Below are 18,758 nucleotides of genomic sequence, written 5' to 3' on the forward strand. Positions count from 1 at the left end.
CACCCAGGGGGGCGGGGTCAGCCACTGTCAACCCCCCCATCGCTGTTATGTGTCCTCCCTCTACTGTGACCTGTGGGTGGGTCGGGATGGCCCTGCCTGGCGGCTGTCGAGCGCCACCCGAGTGATGATGGTCGTCACGGAGACGGGCAGCGGACGTGGGGACAGAGGGCCCCGGGTGGCCGCTGAGACGTGGGGCAGGGAGAGCCGCTGTGCGGGTCACATCCCTTCCCCACCCGGTTCCCGATGCCCGTCGCCAGAGCAGAGGCCACGGGCAGCTTCTCAGGTTCCGGGTTCTACGCCTGACCGACCCCCGCAGCAGGCAGAGTACTGTCCCGGCGTCACGAAGGACGGGAGGGAGCCTCCCGGGGGGAGGCGGGTGACGCTGGTGTTGGCCACCACGCTCTGTGTACACGGACTCATCTGTCACCGAGCTGCGGAGTGCTGTTCATCTCAGGGGTTCCATTGTCCTTCCTGTTTTTTTCTTCTTCACTCTTTACTCTCCTGCGGGAGTCCCATGAGAAAAGTGAAGCGCTGGATGTCCCCTCGGCCCCCCGGTAGGCGGGCCCACCTTTGGCACGGGCGCCAACACCCAGAGCGGAGGCGGGGGTCGCACGAGCCCGCGCGGCTGGGGGCTCGCGGAACACAGGTCCCGGGAGCACGGGGGAGGCGCAGACCTGGCAACGCACCCAAGTCCGTCTAGCTACAGGGTCTTCACTGGGAGGCAGCAGGCTCGGGTGCGCTCCTGGTTAGGGCTCGAGACTCCTCCGGCCTCACCGGAAAATTTAGGGGAAGGTTGACTACATCTCATGGAGTGTCGAGAGGAACGTTCAGCAAAGCCCTCTATGAGCCCCCCCGAATGTCTGCCCTCCCCCCACCCCCCGAATGTCAGCACTGCCCCCAGGCCCTAGCACAGAGCTTGGCATCTGACAGATATGCGCTCAGGTCGTGGGCCGAGGGGCGGTGCCGTGTTTTCTGGGTGTTACGCCAGGATTTCTGCGAATGCCTAAGGGGTCTTGGGGATAAAAGGGGTCTCTGGAAATGCAGCCCCAGGATCAGGAATGGTCTGCTAGCAAATGCTCCTGGAGAAGAGATTACCAATCACGCTGTGCATTAGACCTCTCCTCTCCAGGAACAGCGCCTGTGGCCCCAGGATCCTGGACAGCAGCTTGGCCAGGCTGGGATGCAGCTCTCGATTCCCTTGAAAATCCACGGGACACGTCCCCCTGGGTAAGAGGGCAAAATGACATTGAAGCCATTCCTTCCTGTTGGAGCAGCTGCCCACCCGCACACCGCTGGCTGCTAATGGCCGCCCTCATCAAATATTTATCCCAGCGCTCACGGCCCTCCATCAGCCTCCAGCATCACACCGGGGAGGGAATCTGATTATGAAAACTGGTCAGGAGGGAAGCAGGCAGACCACAAAGCGCTCGGGATGGAAAAAGGGGAACATCAAAGCCCCGTATTCCCCCATAAAGGTCGTCTCCGGAAGCAGAGGCCTTCCAGTAGGAAACAAACTCTCCGGGGCTTCAAGGACCTGGCCCTGCAGTGCCGGGTGCCACCCAGCCCCGGGGCGCTCTCTCTCCTCTGGGGGTGGGGGGTGGGGGGTGCTGGGGGGCGGGCAGGAGGCAGCTTTGTCCACACCCTGGGGCCAGAGACCTGGCTCCAAGCCCCACTTCGTGAAAAGGAAGTAAAATCCTGCTCGCTCAGAGATGTGACTGCCTCCGCCTCTGAGGGACCCCTGGCATTTCACCCGCGCCCTGTCGGCAGCCTGCCCTTTGCAGAACAGAGGAAGGAGGGAGAAAGGAACGGGAGCCGATCGAGAAAAGTGTCTGTGGTCTGGAGTGTGCCCCTCTGTGTGGCTCCGCTCATTACACGGGGGGGAAGAGCCTGTCAGGCAGGAAATCACGTCTGCTGTTTACACTTTAACAGAATCCAGGGACCAATTAACAGCACCGAGCGCCAACGGGCAAAGCATTTCTAAAAGGAAAAGAAGGTAACTCTCGTATTATTGCTCCTTCCCCCCACTTCTCCGAATAAAAGACACATGCTATGTCAACAGTTTCTCAAGAGCCATCCTTTATTTTCTGAAAGTACTGAAACTGACCCATTTATCACAAGACGATGGATGCCTTGGTCCACAAACAGTATCTTTTTTCTCTTTGGTTCAGCAAACCCGGGGCCCTGGGAGGGCCGCAGCCGGGGAGGTGGCGACATCAAAACCTGCCCTCTACGCCCAGCAGCCGCACGGCCGCCTCCTGCACGGCCTGGTGGACGCGCCCGACCTCTCTCTGCGACATCGTGCGCTCCATGTGGCGGTAGGTGACGCGGTAGCAGTGGCTGGTCCTGTGTGTCCTGGAGAACGGGAGAGAAAGGCAGGTGAGTGAGGGGCAGGCGTGTCTCCTGCAGAAGCAGTGGTGACGGCTGAGGAGGACACAGGGCCGCCGACGGGGCACTACAGAGGCGCACCCCTGCTGACGGCCGGCGTGTCCCTTACAGAGGAGCCGGTGACAGGAATGCTGACCGCTGGGTCCCCTTGGACTGAGTGCATCCATTGGGAAGGAAGCTTCTTGCAAATCGATTTCCTGGGCCGGCCCTGATTCAGCAGCTGGGCGGGGGGCCCTGGGCTCCGAGGCGGACCCTGACAAGCAGAGCGGTTAGGGGCCAAGCACGCCCCCTGCAGGCCGTGGGGAGCACAGGACAATCGTGCCATCTCTGTGCTGCGCGGACAATCGCTCTGATCCTGGCTCTACCAGGCGGCTGCTGGCCTGGCTGCCGGGGAACAGCTGGGTGATTCGGGAACATGCAGTCGCGACAGCACTAAGGCTCCTACTGCACGGCAGCGGCTGAGACACACGGGCGCACGGCAGCTCATCAGGAAGCCCCGGGCCCTGGCCAGCAGGCCCTCCCCTCTCCGGGCACTTCTGTTTCTCTCCTTCAAGCCACCAAATTCCTCCTTTCCAGCCCCCTTCCTGGGAGAGCCAGCCCTGCCTGCCTCGCTGCAGGTGGAGAAGCTGGAGCAGACGAGTGGGTGCCGGGCAGAGCCCCACGGACGTCGACACCACGCGCCACGTGCCCGCTGCCCAGCGGGAGGCCGCCAGGCCTGCAGGAAAGCTAGAGCCTTGAACAGGGGCTCTGGTGGGGTGGGCGCTCCGTATGCCCTGGGAGGCCCGCCGTTCCCCACAGGGGCCACAGGGCCCCGGGCCCGTGCTTCTCGGGGACTCGGGACCTTCCGTGGACTTGCCCTTGGTGGGGCTGCCTCCTCCCCGTCCGCCTGTTTGGCCGCCGGGCCCCTCGCGGAGCAGGATGTCCCAGCCTCCCTGATCTGCTCCCCCTCCGCCCCCTCCGCCTCCTCCGCCCGGGGCTGGTCACCCTCCCCTGCTCGCCGCCTCCAGGAAGGGCGAGGACTGTGCCTCACAGGCCTATTCGCACGTCAGTCCCCCTGTGGATCCAGGTAAGGGAAGAAGGTACCTCCGAGTGGCTGGGGGAGAAGGCCTGTCCTTAGGGGGCTCCTCGGGACCCCTGGTTCCACACCGCCGGCCCTGTCGCCTCACCCGACACCCCACTACCTGCCCGAGACAAGGGACGAAACAAACCTCCGCCCCGCCCTCCTCGCTTTCCCAGTCCAGCCCCGGCCGGTGGCTCTACTCAGTGGCCGCGCCTGGGATGGGCCCTGGGTGCTGCCCCGAGGTCCCCCGATAGCGGGGCAGCGCTTCCACCTCTTCCCGCCCCAAGGCCATTCGATGGGGAAATGTCTTTTCAGTAAGCGGCGCTGGGACGCCTCTGTGTCCTCATGCAAGACAACGAAGTTGGCCCTTTCGTCACACCAGACAAAAATTAACTCAAAATAGGTCACACACCTAAACGTAAGGCCTAAAACTATAACAGTCTTAGAAGAAAACACGAGAGTCCATCTTCATGACCCTGGGCCAGGCAAAGCTTCCTTAGGTACGACACCAAAAGCACAGGTGACAAAAGAAAAAATGGATGAATTGGGCTTCATCAAAATTAGAAACTTTTGTGCTTCAAAGGACACCATTAAGAAAATGAAAAGATAACTTACAGAATGGGAGAAAATATTTGCCAATCATATACTGACAGGGGACTCGTATCTAGAATATATAAAGAACTCCTACAACTCAACAATAAAAAGACATAATCTGATTTAAAATGCACAAAGACTCTGAACAGAATTCCCCAAGAAGACATACAAACGGCTGGTAAGCGCATGAAAAGATGCTCAATATCATTAGCCAGCAGGGAAAATGCAAATCAAAACCACAGTGAGATGCCACTTCGTACTAGCTAAGATGGCTGTAATCAAAAAGACAGAAAATAGCAAGTGTTGGGGAAGATATGGAGAAATAAGAACCCTCATGCGTGGCTGGCGGGGACGTAAAATGGTGCAGCCGCTGGGGAAAGAGCTGGAGGACCCTCTGAAAGTTAAACACGGCAGTTCTCCAGACACTGAGACGTAGTCACCCTAGGATGCAGCAGTCCCTCCACTAGGTGTACGCTCAAGAGAGATGAGCACGTCTGTCCACACACAAACTCGTGCACGAATGTGCAGAGCAGCATTCTTCTCGACAGCCAAAAAGTGGAAATAATCCACACGTCCTTCAAACGATGACTGGATAAGCAATCCACCTCTACACGGAATATTATTCAGCCATAAGAAGAAATGAAGTTCTAATGCTACAACCCAGATGGACCTTGAAAACATTACACTTAGTGAAAGACGTCAGACACAGAAGACCACATATTATATGATTCCGTTATATGAAATGTCCAGAATAGGCAATTCCATACAGACAGGAAGCAGACTCATAACTGCCCTGGGCTGAGGGGCTGGTGGAAAAGGGAGTGACTATTAATGGGGATGGGGTTTCTTTTGAAGGCAGTGAAAATGTCTGGAATGGGAGAGTGGTGAATGTTAGAAAAACCAGTGAGTTGAGTATTTTAAATGGATGTATGACACGTGAATTACATCTCAGTAAAGCTGTTCTATTAAAAAAAGAAAAGAGACTTGCCCTGCCGGGCACTGGGAAGGCTTGTGCCCCGGCATCTCCCCGGCGAGTCCCCTAGACGCTGGTCTCCATCGCATGCGCCGTGCGCCCCTGCGGGACGGCACCCGGCCGTGTTACTCCACTTTGCTCCTCTGGTGCCCAGGGCAATGTCTGGCATAGGGCAGGTGCTGCGTAAAAGCCGCTGAACGAATGCTTATGCAACCACCGAACCCCGGGGTGCGAGGCTGCATTCAGGCCTAGAGGAGGCTGGTCCGGCCTCGCACCGCCCTGCCGGGGTTCCACGGCCCCTGCCCGCGTTCAGCCACGGCCTTCTCCTTCCCTCTCCCACCCCTGTCTCCGACAGTGAGGCCGGCGGACGCCGGCAGCTAGGAGGCAGCGAGGGGAGCCGTGAACACCGGGGCGCCCCGAGCCCTCCGCCGACGCCAGCCTCATCCGCCTCTGCGGGCCGGTGCGGCGGCCACGGGGCAGGCCTCGGAGCCAGCGCCTGGTCCACGCCCAGCGGTGCCATGTCGTCCCCCGGTGACCCCGGCTGGTTCCCGCACCGGGCCTCAGGATAGAAGGTGGATAACAGTCGTGTCGACCGCGGAGAACGGCTCAAAGCAGAACCACCAGACAGAGCACACAAGTGTGTGCACAGAACCGGAAGGAGCTCGGTAAGCAGGGCCTCTTTCTGTGATTTTGAAATGAGGCGAGCAGGGAACCCCGTGGGCACAGCAGTGAGCTGGCAGCACGGGCCGCTGCGGTTCCTGGTTCCTGGTGGCAAAGCCTTTTGTAGAACCCAGGCCCCCAGAGACACCAGGCCGCGGCGCCCGATGCAGGGGCTGTGTGCGCCGCGAGACACTGCCCCAGCAGGCCTCGTGCTGGGGCTGGAGGGCCGAGGCCTGCCCTGCCGGGGCCCTTCGGGGACAGTGTGCCCTGCAGGGGTGGAGCCCAGCTGTGCCCCGCTGCACTGGCCTCTCGGGGCAGCCGGGAGACCCACCTCCCCGCCCCCGTGCAGAGCAAGGGCCCTTCTCCCATCCCGACATCACAGGCAGCGTCCCGGGTTTCCAAGGGACGGAGGGTTCTAGGGGAGGAGAAATTAGCTGAGCAAGAAAAAGGGCGGAGGGACTGCGGGCTGTCTGATGACGATGCAGACATTTACTAGAACAATTGCGGCGACAGATCTGGCGACCCTGCAAGGGCGGGAGGATGGTTTCCTGCAGGGGAGGCCCCGTCCCAGCGGCCTGGGCAGCTCCCCGCCCCCCCCCCCCACCCCCACCCCCACCCCCACCCCGTACCGCACCGCACCGCACCGCACCCCTGACTCACAGGGGCAGAGAACTGGCTGCTCATCTCCGGCCTACGACACGCGTCCTGACTCTGAGTTCCTCCTCCGTTGAAAGAGTAACGGCGCTGACCCCATCGACTCTCCCCAACTGCCTCGGAGACAAGGTGACAGGGCTCGGAAGCCATCAAGTGCGGCACGAGCATGAGATGAAAGCATCCTCACACACTGTTATTGTATTTTTTCGGCGGTTCACTCAGGTCTCTGTCTCTCAGCTGAAGAGCTGGTAATACAGCCTCTACAAGTTGAGATTTCCAACCAAAGACAAATGGGAAAAAAATTTATCTCCTTGCTTCTAAGTGCTTCCAAGAAGGCCCCTATAAGGATTCTTGGGATTCCAACAGCTTTTACAAAACACTGTGATGAGTTGGGTGCAAATGAATCATAAACATATGGATTAATTTTAAAAATTGAGAGAAACAGTATTTGGCAGAATATTTGGCCATAATTCAGTAGACTCAGCTGAAAATCAACCAGGTTTGCCTTTTCCTAACATCACTGGAGAGGGAGAGAGAGAGGAGTGCCTTTTGTCTGTTTGCTAGAAACTTCTTTTTGGAGCTTTCAGTTGGTGGATTAGCTGGTCCTTCTTTCGCTGGCTGGGAAACCAACAAAAGCCACGGACCTGGCCCCTGGTCTGAGCGGAGGACCGAGTCCCTCGCCCCTGAGGAGTGGTCCATCCGTGAAGACCACGGAGCTGGAGGGTCTCACACCTCAGCGTGGCACAGGTGAGAAGGTGGATTCCCCAGAGGGAGGGATGCCCGGAGGGCCAGCCCCAACTCTCTGGATTAGGGCCTTTCTGATTCTTTTACATCCTCACAACGCGGCCTCTTTTAGCCCAAAAGCTTCTCAATCTTTCATCCGTCATGGCCCCCGCTGGCTCAGAAACAGCAACAGCAGCAGACATTTATTTGCGTAGCGCCTCTTACATACCAGGCGCTGGTACATCCACGAACCCATGTAAGCATCACACCCCCACTGGGTAGACAGCATCAGTGTCCCGACACACAAGTGAGGAAACAGAGAGAGAGAGAGAGAGAGAGCAGAGGTCACTGGGCCACGTCCACACAGCGAGTAAGTGGCAGGGCTGGATCTGAAACCAGCAACCCAGCGGGAACGTACGATAGCGTGGCCACTGTGGAGAGCAGTCCGGTGGGTCCTCACAAAGGTAAACACAATTCCCATGTGACGCAGCACTCCCACTCCCGGGTGTACACCCCACCCCAAAGAACACAGAGCGAACAAACTAGTGGTGACCAGAGGGGAGGGGCAAAATAGGCGAGGGGGATTAAGAGGTACACACTACTAGGCATAAAATAAACAAGTGGTAAGGATGTAATGTACAGCACAGGGAATATAGTCAGTATTTTTATATAACTTTGTATGGAGTATGACGTACAAAAAATATTGAATTACTATGCCGTACACCTGAAACTAACATCACATTGTAAGTCAATGATAAGTCAGTGAAAAGGAGGTACTGCTAAGCTCACTGCCGCTCTCCAGGTAACAGCGTGCCAGTGACGGACTCTGTGCAGGGACCAGGGCCACCAGGCTTCCCTGGACAGAAGGGACAGTGGGGCAGGGGGCCGGCGAGGGCTGGACCACCTCCATCATCCCACCATCAAGTTGACCCCGGCAACCGCACAGGCTCCGACCTCGAGGTCAAGTCCTTCCCCGGAGGCCGCCAACACCAGCTCCCGAGACACGGGAAATGTCTGCTTTTCCATCGGTGACGAGAGCAGCTCCTTCACGTTCTCGGGGGTGCGCTGGGCACGTCCCAGAATGGGTCACTGCGCCCACGGTCCCTGCTGACGCGACCTACCTGCAGGGGCTGCTCCACAGCGGGGACGGTGCTGTGCTGGGGCAGGTGCTGTTTTCGGGGTAACGGGCAGTGGGACCACCGACTCACTCCTGCTCGTGTGATGCCAAAGCTCAGTCTGACGGCCACCCGGCCGCGCCCTTCACCCGGGCGGGAGGCTCAGGCGAGGGGAACAGTGTGATGGGAAGGGGATCAGGGAGGGGGCTGGTCGCCAAGGAAATGGGGTGTGAGGGGTGGAGAAGAACCCAGACCTGCAGCAGGGGTCCCACTTCACTCCCTCCCCCGGCCTCTGCTGTCTGTGTGACCGAGCCCTTGGCTCCCCCCTTGTGACGTGAGGATGACATGTGCCTCCCGGGGCTGGTGCTGACACGCCAGCAGACGCTGGTGAGACCCCGGCGGCCCGGGGTGGGCGCTCAGGGCCCGCTGCTTTGTCCCCCACCTCCTTTACCTGCAGGGCTGATGGGGAGAGGAAGGACGCCGGGGGGAGGGCAGGGGAGCACACTGGGGAACCTGGCTGGGAAAGTGGGGGGGAGGTTGGGAGTCAGGGAGAGAGGTGAACTACCGCTCAGGATCGGGCACGATTTAAACAAGTGCTCTAGAAACTAAGAAAATCACTCCCCCCCTTTACCTTCCCCGGCCAAAGGGAAGAGGAAAAAGGGAAATCCTGATCGTAAGGCCTCAGGCCCGATGATGGTGTGCCCGCCTCCTCATGAACTGCTCTGGGGTTTTCGAGGACAGAGGCTGCGTTGGTTTAATGCAGGAAAGGACCCAGGCCCCAGCCACGGCCGTGTGGCTGGTCAGGCCACCTGACCTCACCAGGGAGAGGGCTGGACCGAGTGACAGCCCGGCCCCCCCGGCTCTGCATCCCAGGAGTCAGTGCAGAGGACAGAGGGGATTCTGGAGGGACTGAGCGGCTGCAGGGCCCGCGCGGACGAAAGGGAAGGGGTGCCCATCTGAGGGATTTCGGGGCAGGCGGCGCAGGGACGCCGCTGGTGCCACGGGGGTCGCTGGGTGACAGCCAGGCCGGCTCTCCAGGGAAGAGGTCCCGCAGGAGGTGGGTCTCGGGTTGGAACAGACCCTCTGGACTGAACTGGCCCCCCGTCCACTGCCTTCTCCCACCCCTGCCCCCATCACGCACGCTCAGACGCTCGGCCTTAGGCCTGCCGCCCCCGAGGGCCACCCGAGCGCAGCCTCCGAGTTCGTGGTGTGGACATTACCGCCTCTCCCTGCCTCTGTGGCTGCAGGCTCTTCCCACAGGGATTTCTGTTCCTTGGCGTCAGTCACCAGAAACCAAACCAGATGGTTCCCCCGACAGTTAGTGCCGTGGGAGAGACAGCTCCAAGCCAGGCCCCGAAGGAGGGAAAGCGGGGCCGGGCGAGAGGAACCCGCTTCTGGAGCTGCCCCCATCCCGGGCCGCCCCCACGCTGGCAGCTGAAGAGATCCCAGGAGACACACGCTTTGAAGGCAAGACGTGCCTTTTCACGTCAAACACTTGGCAGGTCCTCAGGGGCGCTTCACGTCCCCCAACACCCCTTTCACTCCCATCAACCCCCCTAATGTTCCTGGTTCTTCCGAGGCAGGGTCTCAGGCCAGGCAGTCAGGAGGAAGGAGGTCGTGCCCTTGCCACCCGGGGAGTGGGCCGGTGTTCTTGGTCCCCACGTGCACGTCCATATGAAAACAACTGCTCTGGGGAAGTTTTCTAATAGACGCTTCCGCGGGGAGACTCGGGGATGCAGCCCAGCCCAGCCCTGCTGCTTCCCAGCTCTCGGATCTTGGGCCAGTTCTTAATCGCTGGTCCAGGTTCTCATTCTAAGATCCAGATCGTGTACTCCCAGGGTTTTTGAAGGACTGAATGAAAATAGTATACGTAAAGTGTTTAGCACAGTTCAAGCTACAGTTAACAATTGGTATTATTACTTATGTGGCTCAAGATTCTAGACCCTCAGTTGGGGCCACACAGAAAGGCCCGAATGACCTTGGACAAGTTATCTGAGCTTCAACTTCCTCATCTGTACAAATGGATCCTAATAGGATACATGCGACAACCTGAAGGAACCCTGACGACATTATAGTCAGTGAAATAAGGCAGACACAGAAGGCCAAACAGTATACAACTCCTTTTCCATGAGGTCCCTGGAGTCGTCAAATTCATAGAGACAGAAAGGAGAGTGGTGGTTGCCAGGGTCTGAGGGACGGGGACAGAGAGTTAGCGTTTAAGGGGGGACAGAGTTTCAGCTGAGGAAGATGAGAAAGTTCTGGAGGTGGATGGAGGTGACGGCTGCATAACAGTGTGAATGTCCTTAACGCCACTGAACTGTATACTTAAGAATGGTGAGAATAGTAAATTTTATGTTATGTATATTTAATCACAATAAACTTTTCATTTTGGAGGAGGAGAGTTCGCCCGAACAACCTAGTTGACTATTACTAGAAGAGGAAGTTGGGAACTCAAATTTGTACTAAAGATAAACAAACAGAAAGCAACAATAAAAAACCCTAGCAGACCACTGCCTGGCCGGTGGCAGGACCGTCGCAAGAGAACAACGTGGATGGTTCCCACCTGCCCAGGTGGCTCCTCTTCCTGACTTCATGAACTTAGCAGCCAGGCTGCCCTGCGTTTTACACAAATGGTTTCTAAGACCGCTGCTTATCGTGCTCTAACCGCATTTACCGTATTTGAAAAGTTCTTTTCATCCATTGTCTTCCAAGCCATCCTCCTACATTTCTAACAAGCCTGAAGTAATGTCTCACGTTGCACAGATTTCCAAAGCTCTGTGCTTTTCCTCCATGTGGGGAATTTGGAAGAGGTTATCCTTTTCTCCCTGGCTGCGTCTGCACAGCCCAAGTTAACAGAGCTAACTTTAACTCCGTGCTGGTGCACCGCAGCTTCCCGAACGCGCTGGCACCTCAGGGGATGAGCCAGGTCACAAAACACAAGATGTTTGGCAGGTGAAATGCTACATTTTCATCTCAATCAATTGATCCACAATGATTTATTCTGTGCGGAGGCAGACACTGAGGAGGTACAGAACAGGGATAGGCATTGCTTGATCAATACATAAATATTCATGGAGTGGCCGTTCTGGGTACAACACAGCGGCAGAGTGAGAGGGAAGAGGTATCGCAAAACAAGACAAAGAAGGATGAGGCTAGATTACCATCTGTTTGGGGGTTGAGACATGGATGCATGAAATGATAGCTAGCAGGACAATGCTGTTAGTGCTAAGTGTTAAATGGATGGCATAGATGGTAAACGACTTAGGGGTTAGAAAAGACTGGCAGGGGGATGGGATTAGATCTAGATCTTAAGGACGAGTAGGATTTTGGCAGGTGAAGGGCAAAGAGCGTAATCTAGGTGGCGAATGACACGTGGTACTGGTAGGGGCGTTCCGTATGTGTTTCCTCTTCTGTTTCAACAAAGGATGCTGAGGGTATGTTCCAGGTACAAGTGGTCCAATGGAGAGCCATCCAGAGGATGCATGATCTGCAGGGAGAGGGCCTTATAATCCTGGCTAAGAAGGCTCAACTGAAAATCCATCATTCAGCAAAAACCAAAACCACCAGGTCCAGGATGAGGTCTGTATGGAGTCCTGTGAAAGGCTGGTAGGACCTTGCTCTGGGCAGTTTTGCTGCACCTAGAGGTGGGCCCTGAGATCTCACAGCCCCAAAGGACAGAGGGTTCCCGAGATATAAGGGTATGTACGATGTCACCCATCTGGTATTAACAGCCACCCAACCAAGGAGTATGCTACAGAGCTCTCTTCAACCCCATTACTCATGAGTAGGATTAGCCATGAGTGTGCTATGTCGTATAGCTTTTATTTCTTCAGTGAGTCTTGGAGAAAGTGGGCTAATTACTTTGAGAGACTCAGTGTCTAGTTAATTATGAAGGAAGCACACATTAGTAGAGAGAAATCTATATATATTTCCAATGATTTATGGTTACTTTGCAAATGCTTTTGAGAAGGGACTCTCTGGGGCTAACTAATAGCGTCATCTCTCGACAGGTACTGAGTGAGAGGTTACGGGAGAGAGGGACTAAACTGGGACTCGGCTGGGAGGACGAGCTTCCTCTAGCCATGATACTCTAGGCTGGAATACAGCAGGGAGAGCTTGATTATATACCATTCATCCAAGCAGCATGTTTTACGGAATCACAGAATCCAGGATCAGGAGCTGTGGAGATTTTCTGGTTCAAGCTTGAGTTCTCCCTGCAGAGCCTGATGCTGGACCACTTCCGGGGCAGCCCACCTGGGACTCGCAGAGCAGGCTGGGCGGGAGCTCCCCTCACAGTGAGCCGGCAGGGGCTTCTGGCCTGTCCTCGCTGGTCCCGGATTCACCCCCGTCCTTCTCCCCCAGGACAGCCCTACCCACCCCTCCACTCGCTATCAGCAGCAGAACAGCATGACGGCCCTGGCAGGGACTGCCAGTTTAATATCACGGCCTGGGAGGCTAGACATCTGTCTGTCCATCTACTCCATCCACTCATCAATTCAACAAATGAAATGAGCATGCACTATATGGCATGTATTCTGCTGGGTACTGAGGACCTAACGATGGAATAAAACAAAACAAAGCAGAACAAAACAAAACAGACCTGACCTCATGAAGCTCACAGTGCAGCGTAAGAGACAGGTGTTAATCAAAGAGTTACCAAGCAATGAGAATTGCAACTACACTAAAGTGTTTGAAGAAGAGGTACATGGATCCATGGGGCCACAAAAAAAGGGCAACTGACTTAGATGGTGGGTCAGAGAAGGTTCCTGTGCAAGTGCCATGAGCTGACCTCACAGGGGGAGGGACTTACTGGGTGAAAGGAGGTTGGGGGAAGCGGTTCCACCCCCGGCAGGATTCTGGGTAGAGGGAACGGCATGTGTCTGTGAACTGGGTTCAAATCGCAATTCCTCCTCTTCTGAGCCATACGATCTTGGTCAGATCATTGCCTTCTCTAGGTGTCGGCTAGAAGATGGTTCTTTTTTTTTTTTTTTTAGACTTTTTTGATGCGGACCACGTTTTTAAAAAATTTTTAAAATTTATTTTATTTATTTATTTTTTGGCTGCGTTGGGTCTGCGTTGCTGCGCGTGGTCTTTCTCTAGTTGTGGCGAGCGGGGGCTACTCTTCATCGTGGTGCGCGGGCTTCTCATTGCGGTGGCTTCTCTTGTTGTGAAGCACGGGCTCTAGGTGCGCGGGCTTCAGTAGTTGTGGCGTGTGGGCTTAGTAGTTGTGGCTCGCAGGCTCTAGAGCGCAGGCTCAGTAGTTGTGGCATGCAGGCTTAGTTGCTCTGCGGCATGTGGGATCTTCCCGGACCAGGGCTCGAACCTGTGTCCCCTGCATTGGCAGGCAGATTCTTAACCACTGCGCCACCAGGGAAGCCCCTTGATGTGGACCATTTTTAAAGTCTTTATTGAATTTTTTACAATATTGCTTCTTTTTTTTTTTTTTTAAAGATTCTTTTTTTTTTTTTAATTTATTTCTTTATTTATTTTGGGGTGCGTTGGGTCTTCGTTTCTGTGCGAGGGCTTTCTCCAGTTGCGGCAAGCGGGGGCCACTCTTCATCGCGGTGCGTGGGCCTCTCACTATTGCGGCCTCTCTTGTTGCAGAGCACAGGCTCCAGACGCGCAGGCTCAGCGATTGTGGCTCACGGGCCCAGTTAGTTGCTCCGCGGCATGTGGGATCTTCCCAGACCAGGGCTCGAACCAGTGTCCCCTGCATTGGCAGGCGGACTCTCAACCACTGCGCCACCAGGGAAGCCCCTTGATGTGGACCATTTTTAAAGTCTTTATTGAATTTTTTACAATATTGCTTCTGTTTTATGTTTTGGTTTTTTGGCCGAGAGGCACATGGGATCTTAGCTCCCCGACCAGGGATCGAACCCGCACCCCCTGCACTGGAAGGCAAAGTCTCAACCACTGGACCGCCAGGGAAGTCCCTAGAAGACGGTTCTGCATGTCATGTCATGAAGTCTTTGAGCTCAAGCCAGGGTCATCACGAGAGCACCGTCACCAGAGGGCCTCGAGGTTTAGGTCTTTTTTGTTTTAAAACCCAGAACCCCAGGCTCTCTGCCATGTGATACCTTTCCAATCTGTTCCCTCTAAATCACACAGCATATATAGCACAGCTCAAAGCAAAGCCGCTTTAGCTGATGTGGGCATGAGGAGCCCACCCACTCAGCCTGGCCTCCTGCCCACAGCAGCCCCTCCCCCAGCAGCTCATCAGCATCCCGAAGGCTCCAAGGAGGGCGATTTAAAAACCAACCCCCCCCAAAAACAAACAAACAAATAAAAAAATAAAAACCACCCCATATTCTATGATAGAAGGCAGCAAAGCTCAGACAGGCAATGGTTTGCCTGAATTCAGCTCAAAACTTAACAAATCCAAGTGAAATTTGCTTAAAATAGGATTGGAGCTCATTTGGGGAACACATTCTTCTAAGTAAAGAGAAATCCTTGATCCCATGGAGCGTAAAGGCAGCAAGCGCAGCAGAGAGCAGACAGGCTGAGGAGGTGGGAAACCCGGGTTCTTCCCCGAGAGCTTGTCACCGTAGGACGACGAGTGACTTAAGAGAAGTCCTTTAAGAGCTCTGAGCCTCAGCGTCTCTATCTTACAGAGGGGATTACAACTTCCTCGTTACAGAGGGGATTACAATTTCCTCGCAGTGTTATCAAGAGTTAGTAGGGGGCTTCCCTGGTGGCGCAGTGGTTGAGAATCTGCCTGCCAATGCAGGGGACACGGGTTCGAGCCCTGGTCTGGGAAGATCCCACATGCCGCGGAGCAACTAGGCCCGTGAGCCACAATTGCTGAGCCTGCGCTCCGCAACAAGAGAGGCCGCGATAGTGAGAGGCCCGCGCACCGCGATGAAGAGTGGCCCCCACTTGCCACGGCTGGAGAAAGCCCTCGCACAGAAACGAAGACCCAACACAGCCATAAAATAAAAATAAACAAATAAATAAATAAGCAAATATGGTTAAGAAAAATATATTAAAAAATTCACTTTCTCTGGAAAAACTTAAAAAAAAAGAGTTAGTAGGTTTTGAAGGCACTTTGTAATTACAAATGAGTATTTAAATTTATCATGATAGAAGAGAGATTTCATTTTTGCAAATGGCCAAATATTTAGTGCTAAAATTGAGGAGGAAAAGTAATCTAATTGCATAATATTCCAGATGTGCTAAAAGAAAGCACGGCCATAAAATAAGATGATATGTTTTCTGATGTGGCTTATTGTTGGTCCTATAAAAATTCCTACAGAAAAAAAAGCGGGGGGTGGGGTCCAAACAGCTTTTGAGAACAAAACAGCATCACATGGCCTTCAGCACAGAGCATTTGGAGGGGGTAGTGCTATTTGAACTCAGAAGTTGCTGGAACGTTACGGTCACACCACGTGACCACACCAGTCACCCCACGTTCCTAATGGATTCATTTTCACATCTGGAGAAGGACGTGACTACCCCAGACTCCCATTCCCCTGAGGAGCTAACACGATGAACCACACTGATGGAAACTTGTTCTAGAACCTTGTACGACTTATGTATGGAAACAACTTTTAAATTCCAAATATTGACAAGATTAAAGAAAGCTCTGGGCCTTGCCATCACACCGTCTTCGCAAAGCTGAAGCTACTTTGTCAATAGTAATATCAGCAGCAAGAAGAAAATTGACGATTATAAAGCTATGAGGTTTCCAGAACCTCGTGCCCGTGTCATCTCACTGGCTGTGACCACAGGGCAATCCCAAGAGGTGGACACTGTCACCTCTGTTTGCAGAGCAGGGACAGGCCCAGAAAGATGGCGTGAGTGGGTGAGGGCCGAGGCTGGAACCTCGCTCCCTTCCTTTGCATTAAACTCTGCTCATCTTTTCTCCCAGACATACTCTGCCGGCCTACTGATGTCCACTGCAGTCACCGCTGACTGCTGTTCAAACAAGGATATCACGGTAACAGATGAATTACAGGCTGCTTTTCAAAACGTGACTAGGACTTTATCCCAAAAAGGGAAAAATTAATGCCTTAGTAAATATTACTTGGCAGAGAAAGTGTAGGAAGTATAAAGAAAGAAAGGGCAAAAGAAGAAAAAAATACTTTAAAGGGAAGAAGGATCTATTATGTATAAAGTGCTAGGCACTTTAATGTTTCATTTTATCCCTGCCATTAATAGAAAACATGGATGAAAAAAGCCAGAATGAGGGACAATGTCAGGTCGATGAAGGCAAAGTCCGACATGGAAAACAAAAAACACAGATGTGCAGGTGGTGGGCTGAATGAGTAGAGACATAAATCTGGTTTAGAACTCGCAGCCACAGTGAAAGAAGCCTGATCAATTCCAAGGTTCTCACTGCCCGAGGGGAGAAAAGATCCTAGGTGTTCAGGGAAGGAAACCCACCCCAAGGTAATATTCTAAGGTAAATGTCTAGGTGGGGCTTCATACAGGGAGCTTTAGATGAGCAATGACCGTGATTTCTGGGTCACTTAGTACGCCTGGATGCAACCTCTCATTTAATTCTCATTACAGTCCCCTCATATTGGGAATTATTCCCCCTATTTTGCAGGTGAGAAAACTACAGCTCAGAGAGGTTAAAAGCGTCTTCCCAGGTCACTCAAGTAGCAGGTAACAGAGGTGGGATTCCAACTTAGGTGTCCAGTTGTCTCCAAAGCTGTGCTTTTAGTCCCAGGCTGGGGATGCTGTCTGACTTAGTGGCCAGTGTCTCAACTATATTGCTATTTCAAAGCAGTCGTGGGTTTCATAAGGCTAGTCCCTTGATGAAACTTGAGGGAGTAGCTCTAAAATATACTTCCACGAAAAACCAATTTTGTTTGGGGCCATGGAGGTTGATAGGTTCAAGTGCACAGCGTCTTTGATGGTCTGGCTATCTTTGTTACTTGGATAAATCTATTGACCTCTCCAGGTCTCCATAAAACCAAAGGAATGATATCTGCTCCTAACTAGTCCTTCAGTTAGGAAAAATTGAAGTCATGTGAGCAAAGCATTGTCAGCAACTTGGAAGAAAGTACTAATAAAGTAAAAGCCCAAGTCAATAAACCATTTCAAAATATTATTGAGTTGAGGTTGTCCATTTTTAAACTCAATGAAAAAAAAAAGTGTTCTTTTTTTGGTATTTTCTTACTTCAAAAAAAAAAAAAGACATCAAACTTACATTTCTGGTGTACTGGAGAAAAACATAATCAATTTTCTGAAGTTGAATTCTGTCCATTTTAAATGCTTAGGCAAGATTCAATAAGACTGCCCATGAGTTAATTTCAAAGGCAAAGTGTCCACAAGACACTTCAATTGTGGCCTTGAGGGCCAATGTGACACTGTCATGCCTTGAAGAAACTACTTGTGTGGTGGTCCAGGGTCTTTCGGCTCCCTTACTTCACGCTGAGTTTTTTTACTGGGCAAAGGAATGAGTGCAGAGTTGGGCACAGAGTGTGCTTTGGACAGATTGCTAGAACAGGTGATCAAAGAGTAAGTCTGTCTCTTTCTCTACCACAATCTGTTCCATGTATGACAATTAGAATAAGATAGCAGTGAGCCAGGAAGATTCCAGAATGATGGCAGAATATGATAAACTAAAGATCCTACTGCTACATACTCTTAGATGTGCTGAATAACATATAGGAACATTGGCTTTTAAAAAGTGGATAGTTGAGTAGATTATGAAAGCAAGGGGAAATCTCCAGGTGCAAAAAATAAAGAAAAATACCCTGCAACAGTAAGTGCCTAGTACTTCAGCTGCCTAGAGTAGGAAGCAGTATCAGTTATTGGAACCTAGAATTTAGATTTTAATGGCCACCTGAAAACAGAATATGAAGGCTTTGGTCCACATGAAGCAAGAAGTGGGACCTGAGATTCCCACACAAAACTGGAACTCTGAAGGGCTGCATCCTTGATGTGACAGTAGACTAAGAAACGCCTCAGACCTGCAAGCTGAGAAATCAACACAAAATTGGCCCTGGAATAATGCTAACCGTAGGATACCTAGACTACTTGGCAGAAGAAAATGCGGAACAGCCCTGGAGAAAAGTGTGGCCACATGGGGTCACTTCAGGAAAGGTCCCAATGAACATAATCTCCCAGTCAAAAAATACAGAACACATGAGGAGACAACCCATTATATGCCACAGTCACTAGATAAAAAACACAGAAGGATTAGTACCCCAAGAATTTCTAATACAAAAACAATCCAGAAAGGGTTTAAAATGATTAAAAGTTAATTTAAACATTTAAAAATACTTAAAGACATAAAAGATATGAAAGAACGTTATGAATAAAAAACAGCTGATCTGAAAAAGGCCAACATAGAAAATGTATAGAAATAAAAATATAGTTATAAGAAAATGTATAGACATAAAAATATAGTTATAATTTAAAAATGAGTGGAAGGGCTAAACAACAGATTAGATACAGCCAAATGTAGAATTAATAAACTGGAAGACACATGTGTGGAACTGTTTAGAATGCAGTAGAGAAATACAGAAATGAAAATATGGGAGAGGGTAAGAAACATAGGATAGAGTATGAGTACCAGAAGAAGAATAGAAAGAGAACAAAGAGAGAAAATATCTGAAAACATAATGGCTGGGAAACTTCCAGA

At 52.7% G+C, this 18,758-nt stretch overlaps 1 protein-coding gene across 4 annotated transcripts in view; it reads right to left on the reverse strand.

The window, feature by feature from the left end:
* Positions 1-2,055: 2,055 nt before the first annotated feature.
* Positions 2,056-18,758, reverse strand: part of FARS2 (phenylalanyl-tRNA synthetase 2, mitochondrial) — a 393,466-nt gene continuing 376,763 nt past the window's right edge. For all 4 annotated transcript variants that reach the window (XM_068558492.1, XM_068558489.1, XM_068558490.1 and 1 more), the window contains one exon: positions 2,056-2,352. In XM_068558492.1, coding sequence (XP_068414593.1) covers positions 2,214-2,352 — 139 coding nt within the window. In that variant the 3' untranslated portion in view covers positions 2,056-2,213. The remainder of the gene's footprint in view (positions 2,353-18,758) is intronic.

This window comes from Eschrichtius robustus, chromosome 12 (genome assembly GCF_028021215.1).
Source record: "Eschrichtius robustus isolate mEscRob2 chromosome 12, mEscRob2.pri, whole genome shotgun sequence".
Classification (NCBI taxonomy): Eukaryota; Metazoa; Chordata; class Mammalia; order Artiodactyla; family Eschrichtiidae; genus Eschrichtius; species Eschrichtius robustus.